The sequence below is a fragment of the Muscardinus avellanarius genome, assembly GCF_963383645.1.
Source record: "Muscardinus avellanarius genome assembly, chromosome: 3".
NCBI classification, from domain to species: Eukaryota; Metazoa; Chordata; class Mammalia; order Rodentia; family Gliridae; genus Muscardinus; species Muscardinus avellanarius.
This window is the reverse complement of record NC_137788.1, coordinates 37,724,544-37,745,290: the sequence shown is the minus strand read 5'-3', so window position 1 is coordinate 37,745,290 and position 20,747 is coordinate 37,724,544. Positions and strand designations below refer to the sequence as shown.

Here is a 20,747-nt window from a genome sequence, read left to right as displayed (position 1 = left end):
TTTCTCCTTATATACTCGTTTTGGTATTTGATTTATTTTTTTTATTTTTTTATTTTTGGTGGTACTAGAGGTGGAACCCAGAGGCTTTCTACCTCTGGGCTATACTACCAGACCCATTTTATATTTTATTTGGAAACAGGGTCTCACTAAGTTGCTGAGAGCCTCACTAAGTAGCTGAGGCTGGCTTCGAACCTGCACAATCCTCCTGTCTCAGCCTCCCAAGCACGGGGATTACAAGTGTGCACCACCACGCCTGGCTTTCGTTTTGGTATTTGTACTTCCAATGTGAGTGCAAACAATAAAATCGATAAGAGGGATGAAGGGAACTTAAAATGAGCCAGGTGCAGTGGCGCTTGCTTGTAATTCCAGTACTTGGGAGGCTGAGACAGGAAGATCACAGATTCAAGACCAGCCATAGCAACTTAGGGAGGCCTTGTTTAAAAATAAAATGCTGGGCGTGGTGGCGCACGCTTGTAATCCCTGCGCTTGGGAGGCGGAGACAGGAGGATTGCACAGGTTCGAAGCCAGCCGCGCTGGCTTAGGAGACCCTGTTTCCAAATTAAAAAATATAAAATAGGTCTGGGAGTGTAGCCCGGAGGTAGAAGGGTTTCCCGGAACCCCAGTACCACCAGAAAAAAAAAAATTAAATAGGGCTGGCGGGGGGTATAGCTCAGAGGTAGAATGCCCCTGGATTCAACCCCCAGTTCCACAATAAAGAAAAAAGAAAGAAAGAAAAAAAAGACTTAAAATATGTTGTTTAGGAGCAGATTCTTTTCCTGTATAGGAATTGAGCCCAGCCTTCAAAATAGTCTATTGCATTTGAATTCTAAATCAGGGAAAGGAGAACCATGAAGTTGGAAGCCAGTGCATAAGCTTTTAGTAACTGGAACAGGTAATGCTGTCCAGGTGCCAGGAAGGGGCTCAGCCCTCAAAGGGGCCACTTCTAAAAATGAAAATTTTCTTAATTTCTTTTGTGTGTGTGTGGTATGAGGGATAGAATCTCGAGACATTCTAACTCCAGGATATATCTCAGCCTTGGTTTTTATTTTTTGTTTGGAAACAGGGTCTCGCTAGGTTGATGAGAGTCTCACTACTTGCTGAGGCTGTCCTTGAACCTTCAATTTTCCTGTCTTAGCCTTCCAAGGACTGGGATTACAGGCATGCACCAACAAGCTTGGCTTGATGGAATTTTTCTTCACTTTCACTTGGTGAATAAACTAGATTCACAAATTTTGCTAGTAAACATTTGGTGAGAGGCTAAAATAAGATGAATGGACCAAACAATGGATTGGAATCCCTCCTTAGGGCCGCCTCCTTGCTTCTTCTCGTGGCCCAGGACAGCCTGTGTGTGTGCTGGGCTATGCCGTGGTTCGAGGACCAATAGGAGGAAGAGCTAGTCAGGGCAGGGTGTCTGGACTGGCCTGCTAGGATCTGGGGCAGGCTGCCATGCAGTCAGGGGTGGAGGGGCTCCACCTCCCAGTGCCTTTGTAGTTCTGAGCTAAGGCTGAGAGTCCAGAGCAGAACCATGCTGGATAAGATTACAGTGTCTCCTGTTCTGATTACAAGCAGTTTATCTGCATTTCACCACTGGGGCTCTTCATAGGTTCAGGTTAAAAAAAAAAAAAAAAGGAAAATCTCATCTGTTTTTGTGTGCTTTTCAGAGGGTTGATGAGTGGATGGCGAAAGAAGGCCTCTTAGATCCAAACGTCAAGTCAATTTTTGTCACCTGTGGAGACTGGGACTTAAAAGTCATGTGAGTATCAGAAGGGCTATTTTGGTGCCCGGGCTTGAGATCTGCAGGACCAGGTGTTGCCTTTCGGAGGCAAATATGTTCCATCCCACAGGGCAGCTGGAGCAGAAATCCAGCCCATCCCTTGGGCTGCAGGAGGGCTGGGAGGCTGCTTCTGCCACTGGAGCAGGTGGGGCAAGTCAAGAGCCCTGCCTGGGCTGCTGCTACATGTAGGGCCTTCCTGCCTTTGCCAGGGCTTGTTCCTCGAGACAGCCTTTCCAATTGCTGGGCTGCATACTATTTCCTTCAAAAGAAGACTTAGTTAAAAGAGGGTTTTGCAGGACACGGGGGTACGTACCTGTAATTCCAGCTACTCAGGAGGCAGAGGCAGAAGGATCTCAAGTTTGAGGCTAGCCTTGACAATTTAGTGAACGCTATCTCAACATGAAAAAGTTAAAAAGGGCTGGAATGTAGTTCACTGATAGAGCACTTGCCTAGCATGTGCAAGGCCGGTTCACTCTCCAGTATCATTCACACACAAAGAGGGTCTAGAAAAAGTAAACAGTATTGACTGTTCTGAGTGCTCTAGAAATAGTAACTGTAATAGTAACACATTTACCAATTCTATGAAGTAGATACTATTCTTATTTCTGTTTTATAGGTGAGGAAATTAAGTTCAGAGAGGTTAAATAACTTGCCCATGAACACACAGAGCCAGGATTTAAACCCAAGTGACTTGGCTCTAGGATCTTTTCCCTCAACTCTTGTATTATGCTAGCCTTTTATTTGGCATGGAAGACCCTGGCGATCCAATTGAGAGTTAGTGGTGGGATAAGAGAAGACTGCTTCTAGGAAACTGCCTAAAACACCGGACTCCTCTCCTCTCCTCCCCCACCCCATTGCTTTTTCTCCTTTGTCTCCTGATCCTGCTCTGGTTGTGGAAGACAGAACTGGTTCCTTTGTTGGGTTGACACTTCTGTATCTCATCTGTCCTCATGGATACCTGGCTTTAGACAGCCTCCAGGGAGCTAATGTGGGGGGGAGTGGGGGGGCACTGTTTGCCGAGGATTGATAGAATCGATATCTCTATGTTCTTTGTCATTGAGGACAGCAGCAAACAGTGTGTGTGTGTGTGTGTGTGTGTGTGTGTGTGTGTGTGTTGTGTGAGCTCTTGAGCATAGGAGGTTGTTGGTGGGGGGTGGGGAGTAGTGGCTCTGGCATGGCATTTTCTACCAAAATCAGGCATTATTTTCTCAGCAACAGTCCCTTTTATGCCTTTTGTACATGAGCATCAAGGTGAGGTTATATACCCTGGTAGTCACATACCCTGATGTCAGGCATCCTGTTGGACCCTAACTTGGGAGAGGAATCAGGAAGAGGAACAGCCCTAGAACACATAAGCACACACACCTCAGCTGCCACCCACTTCAGGTTGTATTCACAGCCTGACTTTACACCTAGGGTTGCTCCAGAGGGTCTCAGTTCTCCCTGGTGGCACTCATCTGCCAGGGAGTTATACAGGTTGGGCCTGGAGCAGAAAGCCTGCTGTTTCTGGTGCTGTCTTGGGCAGCATTGAGCCCTTGAATCTGGGACAGGTTTTACGTGGGACTCTGTAGCCCAAGAGAAGCTATTTGCAGGGTAAGGATTCACACTGCTCCCTAGCATTCTAGAGCTTTACGTTGGCCAGGAGGAAGTGCTTTGGCCAGTGCAGAGGTCCACTTCCTCCAGTTAGCTTCCCCAGAACTTCTACTCTTCCAGTGTTTTCTCTCTTCAGCCTGTTTATTTTCCAAATGCATTTTATTTATTTATTTATTTATTTATTTATTTATTTATTGTGTGTGTGTGAGACTGGGAATTAAACCCAGGGGCATTCTACCTCTGAGCTATACCCCCAGCCTTATTTTTTATTCTTTATTTTGAAACAGGGTCTCACTAAGTTGTGGAGGGCCTCACTAAGTTGTTGAGGTTGGCTGTGAATCTGCAATCCTCCTGTCTCAGCCTCCCAAGTACTGGGATTATAAACATGCGCTACCATGCCCGGTTATAATTGTGCTCATTTCAGAATATTCTGCTCTGTGAATGGTATGTGCATGTGTGTGTGTGTGTGTGTGTGTGTGTGTGTGTGTGTGTAAAATATTTGTGTGCATGAGGCTGGAGACAGCTGGCGAAGCCTCCTATGCTGGGAGTCTGTCTCCCCATGAGATATGGAGAGGCTGTTTGTGAGAGTGTTGTCAACTCTGGATCTGGCATGTTCCAGCCTTCAGGCCCTGTAAGGCACTGCAGCACAGTGGGCCCTGGACAGATGTAGTTGACTCAGACACTGCTCTTCATCTTCATGAGAAATGAAGATGAATAATAAAGAAAGATGAGTTGGGTTTGGAATCCAAATATAGATGAAAGGAAACCAAGTTAGAACGATCACATACCTTCCCTCATTTAGTCTTCTTAACCACCATCTGGGCTAGGAAGTAGTGTCTCCCTTTTATAAGTGAAACAAACAAGAAACAACAAAACCTCTGAGTCTCAGAGAGGTAAAGCCTTGTAGCTAAAAAGGCCTAAATTCTAAGACCAGGCAGCCTCCAAAAGAGATGGGTGGGGTGGGCTTTGGCGGCTGGTTGGGTGGGGAAGGCCAGCGAGGCTCCGGAAGGAAAGGGGTTGTAGGAGGAAGCAGCTGTCAGGTGCTAGGGTGGGGGAGGAGGGCTCTGTGACTGCCTTCCAGAAGCAAGACCCGGCATAACTGCTGGGAAGGCTCTTAATTAAATGTGTAACAAAATAAAAACAGCTAGAGAGGAAACCTAAGTAGTGTGACGTGACAGTGCACAGCTTACCGGTGTTCCTGGAACCTCTTGTCAGAGGCGCTCGGCAGAGCCATCACCTTTTTTGTTTGCCCGGTAAAGGCTGCTGATGAGCTTGACAAGGGTGGTGTTAAATTGACACTCACAACTTGTTAGTGTGTGGCTTGTTTCTTATTTTGACATCCATTTCCAGATTTAACCAGGTCTAAGGAATTCAAGTATTTTCATTCACAGTCTAGTTCCTGGAAGCCATGGCTCTTTCTCATTGCTGCCTTTGCTCCCATCCCCTCGAAGCTTCACATCACTTTTGTTGGAAAGGGCCTGATTAGTGCACTACTGAGAAATGGGAACTGAAATCCCACTGGGGAAAAGAAATCTGCTCCTGTCCTGACAAAATCATGTTGTGTCCATCTTTTGTCAAAGCCCAAGGAGTTGATATTGCAGGTTTATGGGGCTTTGATCTCACTGGGTGGTTTTTTTTTTTTGTGTGTGTGTGTGTGGTACTGGGGTTCCTGGAAGCCCTTCTACCTCTGGGCTACACTCCCATGAGCTACACTCCCAGACCTATTTTTTAACTTTCTTATGTGGAAACAGGGTCTCTTAAGCCAGAAAGGCTGGCTCCGAACCAGGGCGATCCTCCTGTCTCCGCCTCCCAAGCGCTGGGATTACAAGCATGCGCCACCACGCCCGGCGTCACTGGGTGGGTTTTATTTAGTGGGTGCAGATCTCATTTTACCTCCAAACTTTCTTAAGGAATCGCACAATATGAGTTTGGCCCGTGATCACCTTCCCTACCTGGCCCACCTTTCTTTCACCTTACCTGGTGTTTCTTGAAGCTTCCTCATGGGGATTAGTGTTTTTTTTCCTGCTTGTCCAGGGAGGGAATGTCCCTTTCAAGATGTGGTGGGCGGGTCGGGTTAGTAGAGAGTGGGGAGCCGGAGCCACTTGAGGAATATTGGCATTAGCCTGTAGTTGACAAGATCAGGTTCACCAGTTAAATAGCATGGTGTGGCTGAGAAGATAGACCAGAGATTTTTCTGGGTGGGCTGTGGATCTGAGAAGAGGGCAGATCTGGATGAGGGCAAGATCCAGGTCAGGCTGGCTGGAGGGAGGCCCTGGCTCTGGGTGTAGTCTGGGAAGAGGCCCCTTTGGAGAGATTGGGGTAATCTGATGCTGCACTCCAGTGGAGGAAGGGCCAGGACTTGCTCACAAGTGGTTCAGAAGGTCCTCTAGGCTAAGCCTAGCTTTGGAACAGGAAATTCTTCCATGTGTAGGTGCAGGGCTGGCGTTTGGCCTCAGTTCTCTGCAGAAATGGACCTGGGGCACTTCAGATGTTAGAATGTTTAGAGATCAAATGGTACTTACCCAGAGTATGCTACTTGCTGCTGGTGTGGGGAGCATACACCTGACAGGAATGACTGCAGGTTCCCTTGGGGCTGAGGCCTCACAGCCCAGACTGTTGAAGAGCAAGACAGCGATAGAACCACACACCTGGAGAGTACTGTGGGGTAGACTGCCTGGCTGGTGGTGCAGAATGGCTCACCTGCTGTCTGCAGGTCAGCCTGGGTCCTCTTGGCATCATTCAGCAAGTTGACTACTTCATCTTTATCTTTATGTTTTCTGATTCACTGGGTTCTATTTCTCAGTCGATTTTTGCAGTTATCTCTTTCCTTACTTTTTCTCAAGTTTTGATGTTTCTTAAGTATTGGTCTGATCTCTGTCCTAGGTATCTTTTTCTTTCATGCTACACATTTGCATCTATCTTTTGCTGTAACTTCAGCCATCTTCTGTATCCTGAGGTCTTCTAATCTTTTTCCCACTTGAACTCCGAGCCACATATGCCTTTCCTAGGTCTCTACCTCGATGGCCACAGGTCCTTCAAATCTCTATTGCTACCTACCTTTCTCCTATAGCCTGTCATCCAAGATTTCCTCAGTAGTGACCAGTACTATCTACTCAGCTGCCTTGTCAGAAGCCCGAGCATTGACCTTCCTTTAGCCATAACTAGTTAATTGCCAAAGCCTGATTGTGCCTCCCAGAGGCTTCTCAAATGCATCCCATCCATCTGCACCACTACTGCCATAGTTAAAACAATCAGATTCTTCTTGGATTACCACAGAAGTCGTCTTTTTTTATTTATTTTTGTTGGGGGTACTGGGGATTGAACCCAGGGGGTACTCTACCTCTGAGCTATACCCCTAGTCCTATTTTTTATTTTTTGAAACAGGGTCTCATTAAGTTGCAGAGGGTCTCACAAGTTGCTGAGATTGGCCACGAACCTGTGATCCTCTGTCTCGTAAGTACAAGTGTGCACCACCATGCCCGGCTCGCTACTTCTAACTTGTCTCTTTGACTGTAGTCTTGCTGCTTCTATTCATTTCTCACAGTTGTAGCTCATTATTGTCACATGTCTGCTTCACCCCTGTCCAGGCTCAGGCTCAACGCTTTGTCTTCAAAGTCAGTCCACACTCTGTTAAACCGTCAAAACTCTTGCTTACTGCTCTAGCCTCATCCTTCAGTACTTTCTCTGCATCTCCCTGCCCCATTCAGATGCTGCACCAGCTGGCCACTTCTCTTTTCTTTGGCACCTTCTTTTGTGTTCCTAGAGATTGTGTATTTATTTATTAATGCATACAGTTATATTGTAGCTGTCCCTATTCATCTGCTTCTCTCACTAGATTGTGAGCACTATAATCCCAGGGCAGGGCTTGATTGGTTGTTCAATACAAATTTGTTCAGTGATTTTTTGGGGTGTGCCGGGGGTTGTATCCAGGGCGTTGTGTATGCTAAGCACATAACTACCACATAACTACACATACCATCTCTAATATTTGTTGGAAGAAGGATAACTGGGTAATAGAAAGTCCTGTGGAAACTGTGCTTAGGAAGAATGACAGAGAATTGTTACATAGGTTGATTAAGGAAACATTAGTTGCCAGTATATGGGACAAACTGAAGAAAAGGGGACATCTCGGGCCTTGCTGGCCTGGCCTGAGTGTGAGATAGAGAACTAAGCTGCGGATATCAGGAAGCCTCTGGAGCTTTCTTTTTGCCAGCTCTGTGTTTGGTCCTTCATAGAGGATGCCGAGTGAGATGGCCCACAGGCCTAGACCAGGGAGGAGGAGCCTGGTCCTGGGTATAGTGTGAAGTGCTACTAGAGGCTGGGACTCATCTAAGAGTTAATATAAGCAAACAAGAGTTTATTGAGCACCTTTTATATACCAGGAGCCCTATGGTGCTATTTTTGCGTGCTCTGTCATTTAGTTCTTACCACAGTTCTCTGAAATCAGTTCTTTTTGTAACACTTTAACAAATGAGGAAAGGTAGGCCTAGAAAGGTAAGTCACGTGTCAAAGGTGCACAGGCACACCCATTCCTGGCAGGGCAGGGGTTTGAACCTGACTCTAGGGCCATGTGCTTAACCACGGTGCTGTCTGCCTGTCTCCTCTGTCCCCCTCCCAGGCTCAAAGCTTTGTGGTCTGGTGGGCATGCCTGGAGTGCTCTCCGACACACTAGATCTTGGTTTCTGGTCTGGTGCTGGAGGTCTGTTCTGTTCATTTTGTTATGCGGATGTGGCCAGCCAGCCAAATGTGGTGGGGATTACTTGGGGGCTGCCTGGGCTACAAATTAGTGAATCCTCAGACATCCAGTGGTTTTAAGGAAACCACTCCATCATCACTTTGGTCACCTCTATCCTGTGTTTCTGTTGGAAGCACATGGGGCACCTCATCAGGCCTCTAAGTGTATGAAGCCTTGCCCCTTGTCCATGGGCATGCCAGTTGGTCCCAGCACTGAATGCAGCACCTTTGATTAGCAGCCTGCTGGGGGAAGGAGCTGGTGTAAGAACTCCCTGCTAATCCTGACTTGTCTCATTTTCCATTACTTTTATCTGTCACTGCAAGCGCTTGGGCTCCCCTCCTGAACTAATTAAGTTTGCATGTGTTTAGACACATTGCCAAATAGGGCTTAGCAAAGCGGAACTGAGCTACATCTCTTTCTGAGTAGGGAAGGAAGGATGTATGAACGCTCTTCCACAAGGACCGGGGAGAAGCATGGGTGACATGCATTGAGCGTGCATGATAGACACTTGCCCTGGCCTCCTAGGGATAAAGCAGGCATGTGGAATCAACCTTCTGATTGGCTGTCAGGGGTATTCTCCAGCGCTCTTAGTGAGTTGGGTATTACAAAGGTGCTGAGAATGGAAAGGGGGTTTCAGGTTTGCTTGTGCAAACCTGAAAGTAAAGTTTAGTTGATCTGCATAGGAGTGGGTGGTGCTTGTTGCCACCCTGAATCCCCTAGATCCTAGACCTATAACCACCTACTTGGAGAGTAGAGTACAGGGTTGCCTTCTTTCTGTGAGAAGTACACTGGACACTGGGACAGTTACAGGCTCAACTTCCCCTGCTTAGTCTCCTGTGATCCCTTTAAGATGGCACCCGAGATAGGGAAGGAGAGTAGTATTGCCCAGCTTTTTCCTACCCTGCGCGTGGGTTCAGCCCAGCAGTTCACCAGAGCAAAGTGACAGCTGATGCCATGTTTCCATGACAGATTGGTGCCTGCCTTTTCCCTAGTGCCAGCTGGCCTGAGGTCTGAGATGCCCTGTGGCAGAATGGACTTGAGTCCTATCCAGAGCAGCAGTTCTGGGGGCAAGCCGTGTTGTGGACCTGTTCACTGAGGTAGGAGCTGAGGGTACTGCTTGCTTCAGAGGCAAAAGAGCCAGCTGAAGGCCATGGTCAGAGTCTTAATCCTTTAGATATGAGGCCATGGGGTCATTTTCTTGGCCATGAAAAGGCTCCTAAGGGCAAGATGGCTCAGAGTCAGCCAGGCTCCCATGCACGCAGCGTGTGCGTGCACATGCTAGAGGTGTATAGGAATTCTGGGCCTCAGCGTTGTAGTCTAAGCTCATAGTGAACGGGAGCCAGACCTTCTGCCCTCCCTTCAGTCTCCCTAGAGCCCTCTCGTCAGCAGAGGTGCATTGGGTTCGCCCCAAGAAGGCAGCTTGAGTTGATGGGGTCATGTTTCAGCTGCAGCTAATCCAAGTCACTCGATATAAATCTCCCTGCTGCCTCTTCCTCCCTCCCATCCCCAACCCACAGACAGAGAAATGAATCCTGGCCCTCACCCTGAATACATCATGGCAAGCTTTCCTCTAATGAGAGAGGGCCATTCATTGTGGGGTGAAGCTCCCTGCAGAGCCTGGGATGCCATTAATTAAAGAAGAGCCACCTGAAGCCAGTCGTGCGGTGCAGCCTGCCACGCTCAGATGGAGTGGTGGTGGGGTAGCCTCGTTAGCCTGACAGCTCCTTGGGCTGAGAGTTCCTGGGCTTGGGGAGTGAGGGGCGCCTCCCCCCCCCCACCCCATGAGCTCAGATGCCCCTGGGGCCAGCCTACTCACAAACATCTGAAAGCCCTGCCTGTGTGTCCTGGGGCCTAGAACTGGCAATAAAGGGGCTCCTGTTGGTGGGCCTGGCTGGGGATTATCCATTTTCTATTTGAGGGCTCTAGGGGAGGAGCAGGTTTCTGTGGAGCCAAGTAGCTTCCTGGTTCCCAGCTTTGCTACCTTCACGCTCTTCCCTGTAGTACTGGTATTGCAAGTTAACAGGCACCTCACCTGTGACCATCCTACAGAGCTTTTGTTTGGGGGAGTTGGCCTGCTTGGAAAGACTTGGAGCAGCACTGTGGGAGAAGCTCTACTCTCTGGTCAGCAAACTTATCTGCTGCAGACAGAGCCTCTGGTCTTCTCCTTTCTGGGCACTTGTAGGCTGAAGGGTTTAATTCCAGTGGCAGCCTGATTTCCCTGCACCCCTGGGAATGTGCAGAGGGTCTAAATCATTGTAGTGATTTTAGGAAACCTGAATGGAAGTTTAAAACTGGTTAAAGATAAAGATAGAGCAGTATGCAGTGGCATATCCCTGTATTCCCAGTACTTAGGAGGCTGAGACAGAATCACAGGTTCAAGACCAGCCTCAGCAGTTTAGTGATACTCTTAGCAACCTAGAAAGACTGTGTTTCAAAACAAAAAATAAAGCCAGGCGTGGTGGCGGATGTTTATGATCCCAGCATTTGGGAGGCTAAGACAAAAGGATCACGGTTCGCGGACAGCCTCAGCTACTTAGTGAGGCCCTCTGCAACTCAGTGAGACCCTGTTTCCAAGTAAAAAATAAAAAATAGGGCTAGGGGTGTAGCTCGGAGGTAGAATGCACCTGGGTTCCATCCCCAGACCTGCAATAAACAAATAAATAAATAGACCTGAGGGTGTATTTCAGAAGTGGAACACTTTTGGATTCAATCCCCAGTCACCCCCTTCTTCCCACAAAGATATTTACTGTTTGGTCAGACTGTGAGATATTTAAGGCAGTGACTGCCTCATCCTTTGGCTTGCTGCAGAACTGGTGACTAAGTGTTTCTTTACTGCTCAGTTTGTCCACAAGCAAGTGTTGCTGCTAGGTTCTGGCCTCAGGATTTGATATGTGGAGTTCCCCGTGACTATCTGTGAGGGTCTCAGTGCCTCTTCACTGGCAGGAGGGGCTGGATGCCCTGGGACCTTTGCCTTAGCCCAGAGCTGGGCCACTTCAGCCAGTCTCTGCCTGGCTTGTCAGGAAGACAAATTGGATCCTGTCCATGGCTCTTCAGAGCAGTCCCTGGAAGTCTGGTTGTGTGCTCTGTGGCAGAATCTGACGGTTGTTTCAGAGGGCCTTTGAACCAAATGGGGCCATGACTGGATGTATGCTCCATCTCTGCCTCCTTAGAACTCACCTTGCAGGGAATGGAGCCTCTCTTGCAGCTTCCCCCCAGGCCACCACCACTTAGGCGTAGGGCTCAGATTGCACTCTCAGGTGGTGGTGGTGGGGCTGTTTGTTGTTTTGTTTTTGAGACAGGGTCTAACTATGTTGCCCAGGCTGGTCTTGAGCTTGAGGGCTCGAGTAGCGGGGACTATAGCATGCTCCTGCACTCAGTTGACTACTTGGTATTTTGAACTTTATTTATTTATTTTTGTGGTCCTGGGGATTGAACCCAGGGTCTTGTGCATGCTAGGCATGAGACCTGAGCTACATCCCCAGCTTACTTTGAACATTTTAATCTCCCTAGGTCTTAGCCATTTGCTTTGGCCTATCTGTCCTCTGTCAGATAGAGAAGGTCTTTTCTCCTAAGCTCCATTTGAACCAAATGGGGCCATGACTGGATGTGTGCTCCATCTCTGCCTCCTTAGAACTCACCTTGCAGGGAATGGAGCCTCTCTTGCAGCTTCCCCCCAGGCCACCACCACTTAGGCGTAGGTTATGCTGAACCCAGGGTCTTGTGCATGCTTGGCATGAGACCTGAGCTACATCCCCAGCTTACTTTGAACATTTTAATCTCCCTAGGTCTTAGCCATTTGCTTCGGCCTATCTGTCCTCTGTCAGATAGAGAAGGTCTTTTCTCCTAAGCTCCAAGGAGAAAGTATCTCTGATGCTCCTGGAAAATATTTTTATTTCTGTGAGATATTTTTTAGATCAGTTTTTAAAAACTCTTCTTTTACTCTTGAATATCAACTTCTGTTTTGGTTTTGGTCTTTAAAAAAATCTTAATATGAAATAGTTAACAGTTTGGTATATCATATACATTTAATACCATTATACCATATACCATATATTTGGTTCCATTATACATTTGTAAAAAATGTATAGTGTGGTAAATTTATATATATAAGTGTACATTTTTCTCACCATTGCCCAGATCAAGATGAAGAACCTTTTCCATCATTCCATAAAGTTCTCTTGTGCCCCTTCCTAGTCAGCAACATCTTCCCTCCCCAGGTTCTAACTTCTGTTACTTATGCTTAGGTTGGTTTTGCTTTTTTTCTTCTTCAGTACTGGGGATTGACCCCAGAGGCACTCCACCGCTGAGCCACACCTCAGCCCTTTTCACTTTGTATTTTGAAACAGGGTCTTGCTAAGTTGCTGAGGGTCTCACTGAGCTGCAGAGGCTGGCCTTGAACCTGTGATCCTCTTGTCTCAGTCTCCCAAGTACTGGAATTAGTTTTGCCTATTCTTGACTTCATAGAAATGGAATCATACAAGATAATCTCTCGGTTTGATTTCTTTTGCACAAAATAATATGCCTTGATGAAATTAATTCATGTGGTTGTATATCTCCATAGCTTAGCCCTTTTATTGCTGTGAAGCATTCCATTACATTATCATACTGTGCTTTGTTTTCCTTTTGTTGAAACATCTATCTTCTTTAGTTGTTCAGAAGCACATATTCATTGAATGAGTCCATGAATGTTCAGGTTGATAAGGGACTCTCCCTAGTTCTGTCGGCTTGTCTCTACTCCTCTCATCCTTTTATTCCGATCCTTGTCTATCCTGGAACCTGCACAGGCCTGTGGAAGAGGCCTTTCAGCTCTACTGGCTCATTTATGCATTATGTCCCCTGCACGGTTTTAGGTATTGAGGATACAGCAGCGAACAAAGAGGGAAAACTTCTCAGACGTCCTATCTCTATGGGGTTTGCATTCCAGTGTATGCAGCTGATACTGTTCTCTGCCTCTTGGTCCCTGATGCCGGAAGAAGCTTGGGCTTGCCCAGGCTCTTCTGTCCAGTAGCCCTTGCCGCCTTGGCAGGGCTTCTCTAAGGCTTACAGCTTTTTCATCTTCCTTTTCTGCTCACCCGGTGGTGGCACTGGCTGCTGGTGCTTGGCAGTGAAAGGGTTTCTTAGTATTGGTGCTTCCCTTCCACTATCCTGGAGTCTGATTCCCTCTGTGAGAGGAGAGAATTAATCTCCAACTTCCCATGCCTGTAAGGTGAGTGACCTCTGTTTTGTCAGTGCTTGCCAATCTGTCCTCTAATTCCCAGCCAGGGTAATGAAGACATTACTTTGTACTAAAGCAAACCAGCAGTTCTCCTGTGCTGATACTGTGCTGATCCAGGCTCTGGGAAAGACAGGTCAACTCTGGGCAGCTCCTTGCGGATGCACAGGCACATGGAGCCTACGAAGGTGTTGGTACCTGAGCCACTTCTTTCCAGAACAGTGGTTTGTGGATTCAGGAAGGGAAGATGCCCTCCTATTATATTCTCCTTAAACCTGTGCCAAAAGGGGGAGCTTTGGTTTGGTCTGAATTAGGTTCTTTTTGTCAGGTTCCTAAGAGCACATGAGAGGCTGTAAAAACCCCGGAAAGGAAGAAGAGTCAGGGAGTCTTGGAAGTTGAAGGCCAGTGAACTCAAGAATTCAGCTGTTATGGTGGCCTAAGTGATTTGTGAACTCTGGGGCTTATCTTTGTAGGCCTTTGGGAAGGGTGGCTGTGTGTAGGTAGGATAAATTCTTGGTGTCCCTGGCTAAAGGGTGACACGACTCAGACTTGATAGTTCTGTAAAACTGTTTCCTCCAAAGCTTGTGAGGATGTTGGTTTGGGGAAGAAAGCCAGCCAGCCCAGAGAATCCCGGGAGCCTGACAGGCCTTTTTCTCTGCAATCCTTTCTTGCAGGCAGCCCGAGGCAGCCTGTCTCTTTGTTAACAGAGTGACAGCAATGTGACACCATGGAAATAATTACTAACAAATCACGGTGCTGACTGCAAACAGCTCTCTGTCTTCAGAGGCATGTCAGGGTGCATTAGAGCAGGACTGGAGGAGCGGCACATGGAGCGCTGAGGCACAGCCTGCACTCAGACGCTCTCTTCTCTTCCCCCGCCCTGACCCCTTTCTGTGATGTCTGACTTCCTTGCTCTTGGCCTTCTCCCATCAGGTCGGCTAAAGGCCAGCTGGAGCCAGTAAGTGGCATGTGGCTGGTCTGGCTTCCTCTGGGCAGGTGGCCAGGGCTCTCATCTTTGCTAAAGAGCACCTGGGTAGTGATGAGATCCAGGAATTTTCATTGTGGGGCCCCCAAAAGGTGGAACGATGCTCCATTACCTAGGTTTATTCTTTGCCAGTTGAGACAGGCATCACCTGCCAGTGGTGTGGGGTTTGAGGGTGACACTATCTGCTTCAGCATCCCCCGAGTGTGAGCCTTGCATCTATGTTGTCTCAGCTCCCTTCCCCCACTAGCCCTGATTTCTTCTTCAATTGCCATAGTCAATTTTTGGTAAGTCGACTTTGTCCATTCCCTCTTGGTTAGCAGAGTGATTGCTCTGACTGTCAGGGCTGTAAATAATGTTCCTGGTGTGTGTGGCTGGAGGCAGCCGTGTGGGGTAGGGGAAGGAGGAGTGTGTGCTGCGATGGCTCCCTCACCCGCCCCCTCCCCTCTCATACAATATTTATCCAGGGATGGGAGTCAGATGCAGCGACCTCAGGGGTCACCCAGTTAAATAGCTTCTGAACCTCCCTGCATTCTAATTGCTGCAGTTGTCCTTTGCTCTGGAGACTTCTCCTCCCCATTGTCTGCGGAGGCACACACTAATGGCTGTCCTCCCTGGCCCTGCTGGGAGGCATGCGGAGGGGGAGGGCTCATTGCTACCTTCCTTTCCCCAGGGATAAAGGAATCTAGGGCCTATTAACAAGTGGCTTTAGCTAGGGGAGCACTCCCCTTCTTCCCCCTATGTCCTCCCAAACCAGGCTGGAGAAGGAGCCCCCGGCAGTGGGCCTGGTTGTTGGGGGCAAGGGGCTTCACCCATTTCCAGTCCTCTATCTAGAATTGTGGGACTTATAACTCCTCTAGAGTACAGGGGACAGACCCTTGAGTACTCAGCTGATGAGCATCATCCTGTGTTCTTGTGGTCTAACATTTAGGTTGTGGAAGCTTCTGAGTAATGTTTCTTCTTGGAATATGCTGCATTTTGCCCAGTGATTGGTCAATATGTAAAGTCTGTTGTCCCTTGGAGATAGAGTTAAATGATTGATCTTGGTAGCAGGTGTGCCTCATTTGTTGATTTAAAAGTGGCACATGCCACAGATCTTCACTAGGACCTTTTTGTAAATGTCAGTTACCCTTATACCGCAGCTATCTATCCCAAGGAATACTGTTGGAAACCACCACTGAAGGTACAAAGCCCATGTATCCTGGAGATGCCGGCATTCAGCAGTGGCCTAAGGTCAGCCTCTGTTGAGAGCTGCTCTGGGCTCAGTGAGTACTGTTCTGGGGATTATAAAGACTACCAAGTGATCAGGACAGAAGAACAGCACATGTATAAGTAGTAATAGGCTAAGGCAGAATATGAAAACACTATAAAGACACAACAGAAGTGTATGAAAACCCAGAAGAGCACCTTAGAGTGCCAGAATCTTTTAGATTAGAGAGTCAGTATCTTAGCAATAGACTTAAACCCAGAATATTAAAGAACGTCCAATATTAAGATGAGCTATTCTATTAGGAGTTGAGGCAAAGCCTTTTTCTTCTGTTTGTGAAGAACAGGAGAATCCTAATGTCTCCGGAGAACCTTAGCGTTCCATGGAGCACAATTTAAGACAACAACAACATTGGTTTGTTCCAGTGTTAGTAGTGCCAGGAGTATATGACTCTGCACAGACTGAAAGCCTACACAACTTGAAGGAGTCAGAGGAGCTGGAATTAGGGCCAGGAAGACCAGCCAGAGGGTTAAGGGCAACAGCTATGTCTTTGAACGCCTGTATTGGGGCAGGGGTCAGACTGCATCTCAGATTCTGAGCAGGAAGAGGATGCCTCTCTGTGGCGCCTCCAGAGGGCATCGTAGGCCACACAAAAGCAGCGCAGGCTTAGGGTCAAGGTGGCCACAGGCCAAGGTGGAGACTGTAGTAGGACAAAAGGTATCTTGGAGACAGCTCTAACTGCTACGATGCTCCTGCTTTCTCTGGCCAGAAAGAGAATAGCTCATCAGCTGAGGCACTGGCCAAAGTGCCCTGGAAACTTCCATCACCTGCTCAGCCTCCTCTTCCTCCCCTATTCCTTACTGGGGCTTCTGCTGTTCCATCTGGGAAAAAGTTCTGGCTAGGTCCTGGTGGCAGCTCCAGCACTTCTCACGTAACAAGTGGACATTGTGCCCTTCCCTGGAAATGCTGCCATTGGAAGGAGACTGGAGAAGTGCTTGTCTTACTGTTTCCTCAGACAAGGGCTGCAAAATATAACTTATAGGATTTCATGGTGTGTTTGTGGCACTGGGGAGATGCATGCTATACTTTTTCACCGGGTGATTATGGCACTTGGATGCTTCATGTGGGCACTGTGGAAAGAATGGGAGTAGAGGTAGTTGGCAGGTGGGTTAAAAAGCCACGGAGCAGGAAGGCACTGTACACTGTTCCTATTTTAGAGGCTTTGAGCAACTGTTTGGCACTAGGGACTTGAGGTTGCTTTTCCTTGGAAGGACCAGCAGCCTGGCCTAAGGGGCATCTCTCTGCATCCACTTGCATTCTGGTTTCTATTGGGAACTCTCCAGAGCAGCATGTCTGGGAACACTTCCAGCTGTGCCGCCAGACCCAGACGCAGGTGACGGCCTTTCGTCTGTACCATAGGGAAACCAAGAGGAAATTAAATGTCATTTGCCCCCTGCACAGCAGGTCGCTGCCAGATCAGACACTGCTGATCAGTGTGGTGCAGAGGGCACCCGAGGGAAGGCTTATGCCACATCCATGTCCTGTGAGCTGTGGAGACTCCCAGGTGATGGCCTGGCTCACTCCCAGGGCTTTCTTTGCCCGGCTGGGTTCATCCTGGCCTGGAGCCCAGCTCAGTACCACATGGCAGCTGTGGCCCATGCCAGGCCAGAGAAGCATGTGTATCAGTGGAAGGAAATGGAGCAGCAGTAGAGGAACACAGGAGACAGTGAGGTGACCAGCCCTCCCTCAGAGAAGCCGTGTGGGACTATGGAAAGAGCAGGACCTTTTAAATTAAAAGAGACCTGAGTTCAAGTCCTGGCTCTGCTACTTAACTTAGTTGTAGGGTCTTGCAAAAGTCACGTTACTGCCCTTGACCTCCATTTCCTTATCTGTAAAATTATAAGCATCTCTGTGTGCTGACATTGGTGGGGAAGTAGCTTCCCATTGAGACTGGTGCTAGAGGCTTTCTCATCCCACCTCCCCAGTTCCAGAATGATGGCCTATAACTCCTCACCATGGGGCCTCCTAGTGGGGTTAGCTGAAACTGCTGTGAAATGGGGTGCGTGGTATGTCTTGCCAGAAAGATAAAACTGGTCACCTCTTGCTGGCTGAGGTCCTACCTTGTCCTTGTAACCAAGCATCCCCAGGCCTTTATGAGGCAAGTGCAGGTTGATGGTGGTAAGGCAAGGTGCCAGAGCTCACCCATCCTGATCTGGGACCCAGCAGCTCCCTCCAGCCTCTCCTGTTTAAGAGGACAACGGGGCTTGCTCCCACATTCCCTTCCCTTGAAGTCCTAGGTGGCCATAGTTCTCAGCTCTACAATGACATATTTTAACAGGGCTTTGGGAAAAGATGTTTTAATACTTTGAGAGTCCTCCCTGGAAAACTCCCCACCCCCGCCTCACCCCCAACTGAAGCATGGCTGTTGGTGGTGAAATTCATTAGTGTTCCCTGACAGGCAGTGGCGACAGAGGCGCTCGCTGTCTGCTTCCCGCTCCCTCGCTCTCGTGCTCCTGCTTCACGCACACTGATATTTAAAGCTGATGGGCTGCTTATAGACTTCTTGTACCATGACAAGTTTGGGGAGGGGGGTGGGGGAGGAAGAGACAGACAGGGAGCCAGCTGTCACGCTGATATTTCAAACAGTACTCTCTCCTGACCCTTTGCAGGCTCCAGCAAGTGTATCATCTTTCTGAAGCCTGTGGTTGGAATTGTAACCTGCAGCTGTCCCAAAGGATGAGGGCAAGTGTGGGGGCAAAGTGGGCTGAGAAGTCGGCAACATTTTCCCAGGCTGTGGGCAGGCGGAGGAGAGTGGAGGGACAGAGTGTGTGTGTGCGGGCATGAGTGCTTGCTTGAGCAGAGGGGATCGAAGCTGTCTTGTAAGTGCTTTAGGACATTGCCCTCCCATCACAGAAATGAGATGGCTCTTTCTCAGTAGTCTCTCCTAGGATGATCATTATGCTTATGCTGTGGTTATCTTCTGGATGGGCCTGGAAGCCTCTGAATGTAGGAAGGAATAAAGTTTGATTAGCCTCTACCTTGAGGATTTTGGGTCTCCATGATATTCAAGAGTATGTGGTCAGTTAAGGTAGAAAGGTCTCCCATTTTTTGTCTAGAATGGGGTCTTAGCTTTTGGTATTTGTGTGTTGATTCTTTGGAAATGGATAATGAGTCCCTAGGTACCTCCTATGTCCATAATTTCTCCCCTTAGCCCAGGATTCTGGGAATTCATTTTTATAGCTGTGAATGATCCTGGAACCTTTTATCCCCAGCAAGGTTTTTTCAGTAGCCTTTACGTGATGAAGGCACTGTCTTCTCAAAGCAGGTGGCCTGGAAGCATCTCCAAAGGCAGCTGCAGGTTTGGCCTCAACTCATCTCCTTCTAACCAGAATCTCTCCCGGGTGCCTCTTTATGAAGCATGTTTCCCGTAGCTAGCTCCTTTATTTTTTTTAATTAAAATTTTTTTTTTATTGGTGCACGGTATTCATACATCATAATGGGATAAAAACAAACTTTTTTGTAGCCATACATGCACACATCGCCCAGTTAGCCCCTACCTGATCCCCACCCCGTTCCCTCCCCATCCCTCCTTCCCATGCTTGGCTTAGTGGTTGACATCTAGTATTATAGCAATTTATCCAGAATTAACAATGATAATCTCACATAACAGTTTAATTTGTCCAGCTGGCTCCTTTAATACTCACAGAGCAGGACGTAGAGGTGATGTTGCTTGTTAAAGGACCAGGATCACTTGACCAGTTGTCTCCTGAATTGCACTCCACCCCTCCCACAGTGGGGAGATAACAGGGGAACAGGCCTGGTTCTCCCTCCCTGCTCTTCTAGCCAACAGTCCTGCCATCTAGACAGAAGAGAGCATGTCTATCTGTCTGACTGTCAGAGAGGGGTTACTTCTTTTTTTTATTTTTATTGGTACATTGTAATCATATATCACATTGGAATATAAGACTTGAGAGGCTATACAAGCACACATCATCCAATTAGCCCTCATCCAGCCCCCATCCCATTCCCTCCCCCTCCCTTGATCTCATGCTTGTTTGGTGATTAACTTTGATACATTTGTTTATGTACCTCCTGCATTTTAAAGAGGCTCCATCCTCCCCTGTTCCATACCCTCTGATTGGTCACCTTAGTTGCTTCACTATAGGGCCCTTTCTATAGCTTGACCTCTTCCTGTTGCCCCTTTCCTCCCCTAGTTATTGCTGATTAGGGGAAGCATCTGGTTTTTATTTTTGCGATATTTTTCTGTGCCAGCCGCGTTGCAAGTACAGATCCCACTCTTGATGGCCCCAGTAGTGGCCTGGCTACCCGGTGGAGTGATCCAGACCTCGCTAGCTCAAGCAGCGGCCTTGCCTCATGGGAGGCCCCAGTTCTGGTCTTGCTGGCCCCGACACCGGCCTAACCCCTCAGCTGGCTTTGATCCCGGCCTCGGTGGCCCCAGCACCGGCCTAGCCTCAAGGCAGGTTCCGATAACGGCCTCAGAGGCCTCAGTAGCGGCCTTGCCTCACGGAAGGCTCCGATGTTGGCCGCTGGCCCCTGCACCGGCCTAACCGAGAGGGGTTACTTCTAAAATGCCCTGGACACCTGTTGGCCGATGGAGTGAGAATACTCTTCAGTCTGCAGACTGAAGTGTTTTTTTTTTTTTTTTTTTTTTTTTTTGGTGGCACTGAGGGTGGAACCCAGAGGTTTTCTACCTCTGGGCTATACTCCCAGATCTATTTTATATTTTATTAGAAATAGGGTCTCACTAAGTTGCTGAGAGCCTCACTAAGTAGCTGAGGCTGGCTTCGAACCTGTGCGATCCTCCTGTCTCAGACTCCCAAGCACAGGGATTACAAGCGTGTGCCACCACGCCCGGCTATTTTTCTTTTTTTTATAGTACTGGGGATGAAACCCAGGGCTTCACACATGCTAGGCAAGTGCTCTACCATGGAGCTATTTCCCCAGCCCTAAAACAGGTTGTTGCCAGTTGCCCAGACTGGCCTCGAACTCATGATCCTCCTGCCTCAGCCTCTCAAGTAGCTAGGATTTACAAATATGTACCACCAAGCCCAGTAACTCGGGTGTACTCTTGACCAACTTTGATGTGATCAGCAGCTAGAACCCCTCCAGCCTTCCCTCCCCCACCCACTGCTCCCCTGCACTCGCCCTATGGGCTTCTCGCAAGACTTTTCTGACTTGGGCTGTCTTTGGGTGGTGCCTTTTCTCCCTCCCCATTCTCACTGA

At 48.3% G+C, this 20,747-nt stretch overlaps 1 protein-coding gene across 1 annotated transcript in view; it reads left to right on the top strand.

The window, feature by feature from the left end:
* ERI3 (ERI1 exoribonuclease family member 3) overlaps positions 1-20,747 on the top strand; it is a gene marked incomplete at both ends in the record, with an annotated part of 137,768 nt that overhangs the window by 49,634 nt on the left and 67,387 nt on the right. The window contains 1 exon segment of the mRNA XM_080692427.1: positions 1,662-1,753. Within this exon segment, the coding sequence (XP_080548553.1) occupies positions 1,662-1,753 (92 nt within the window).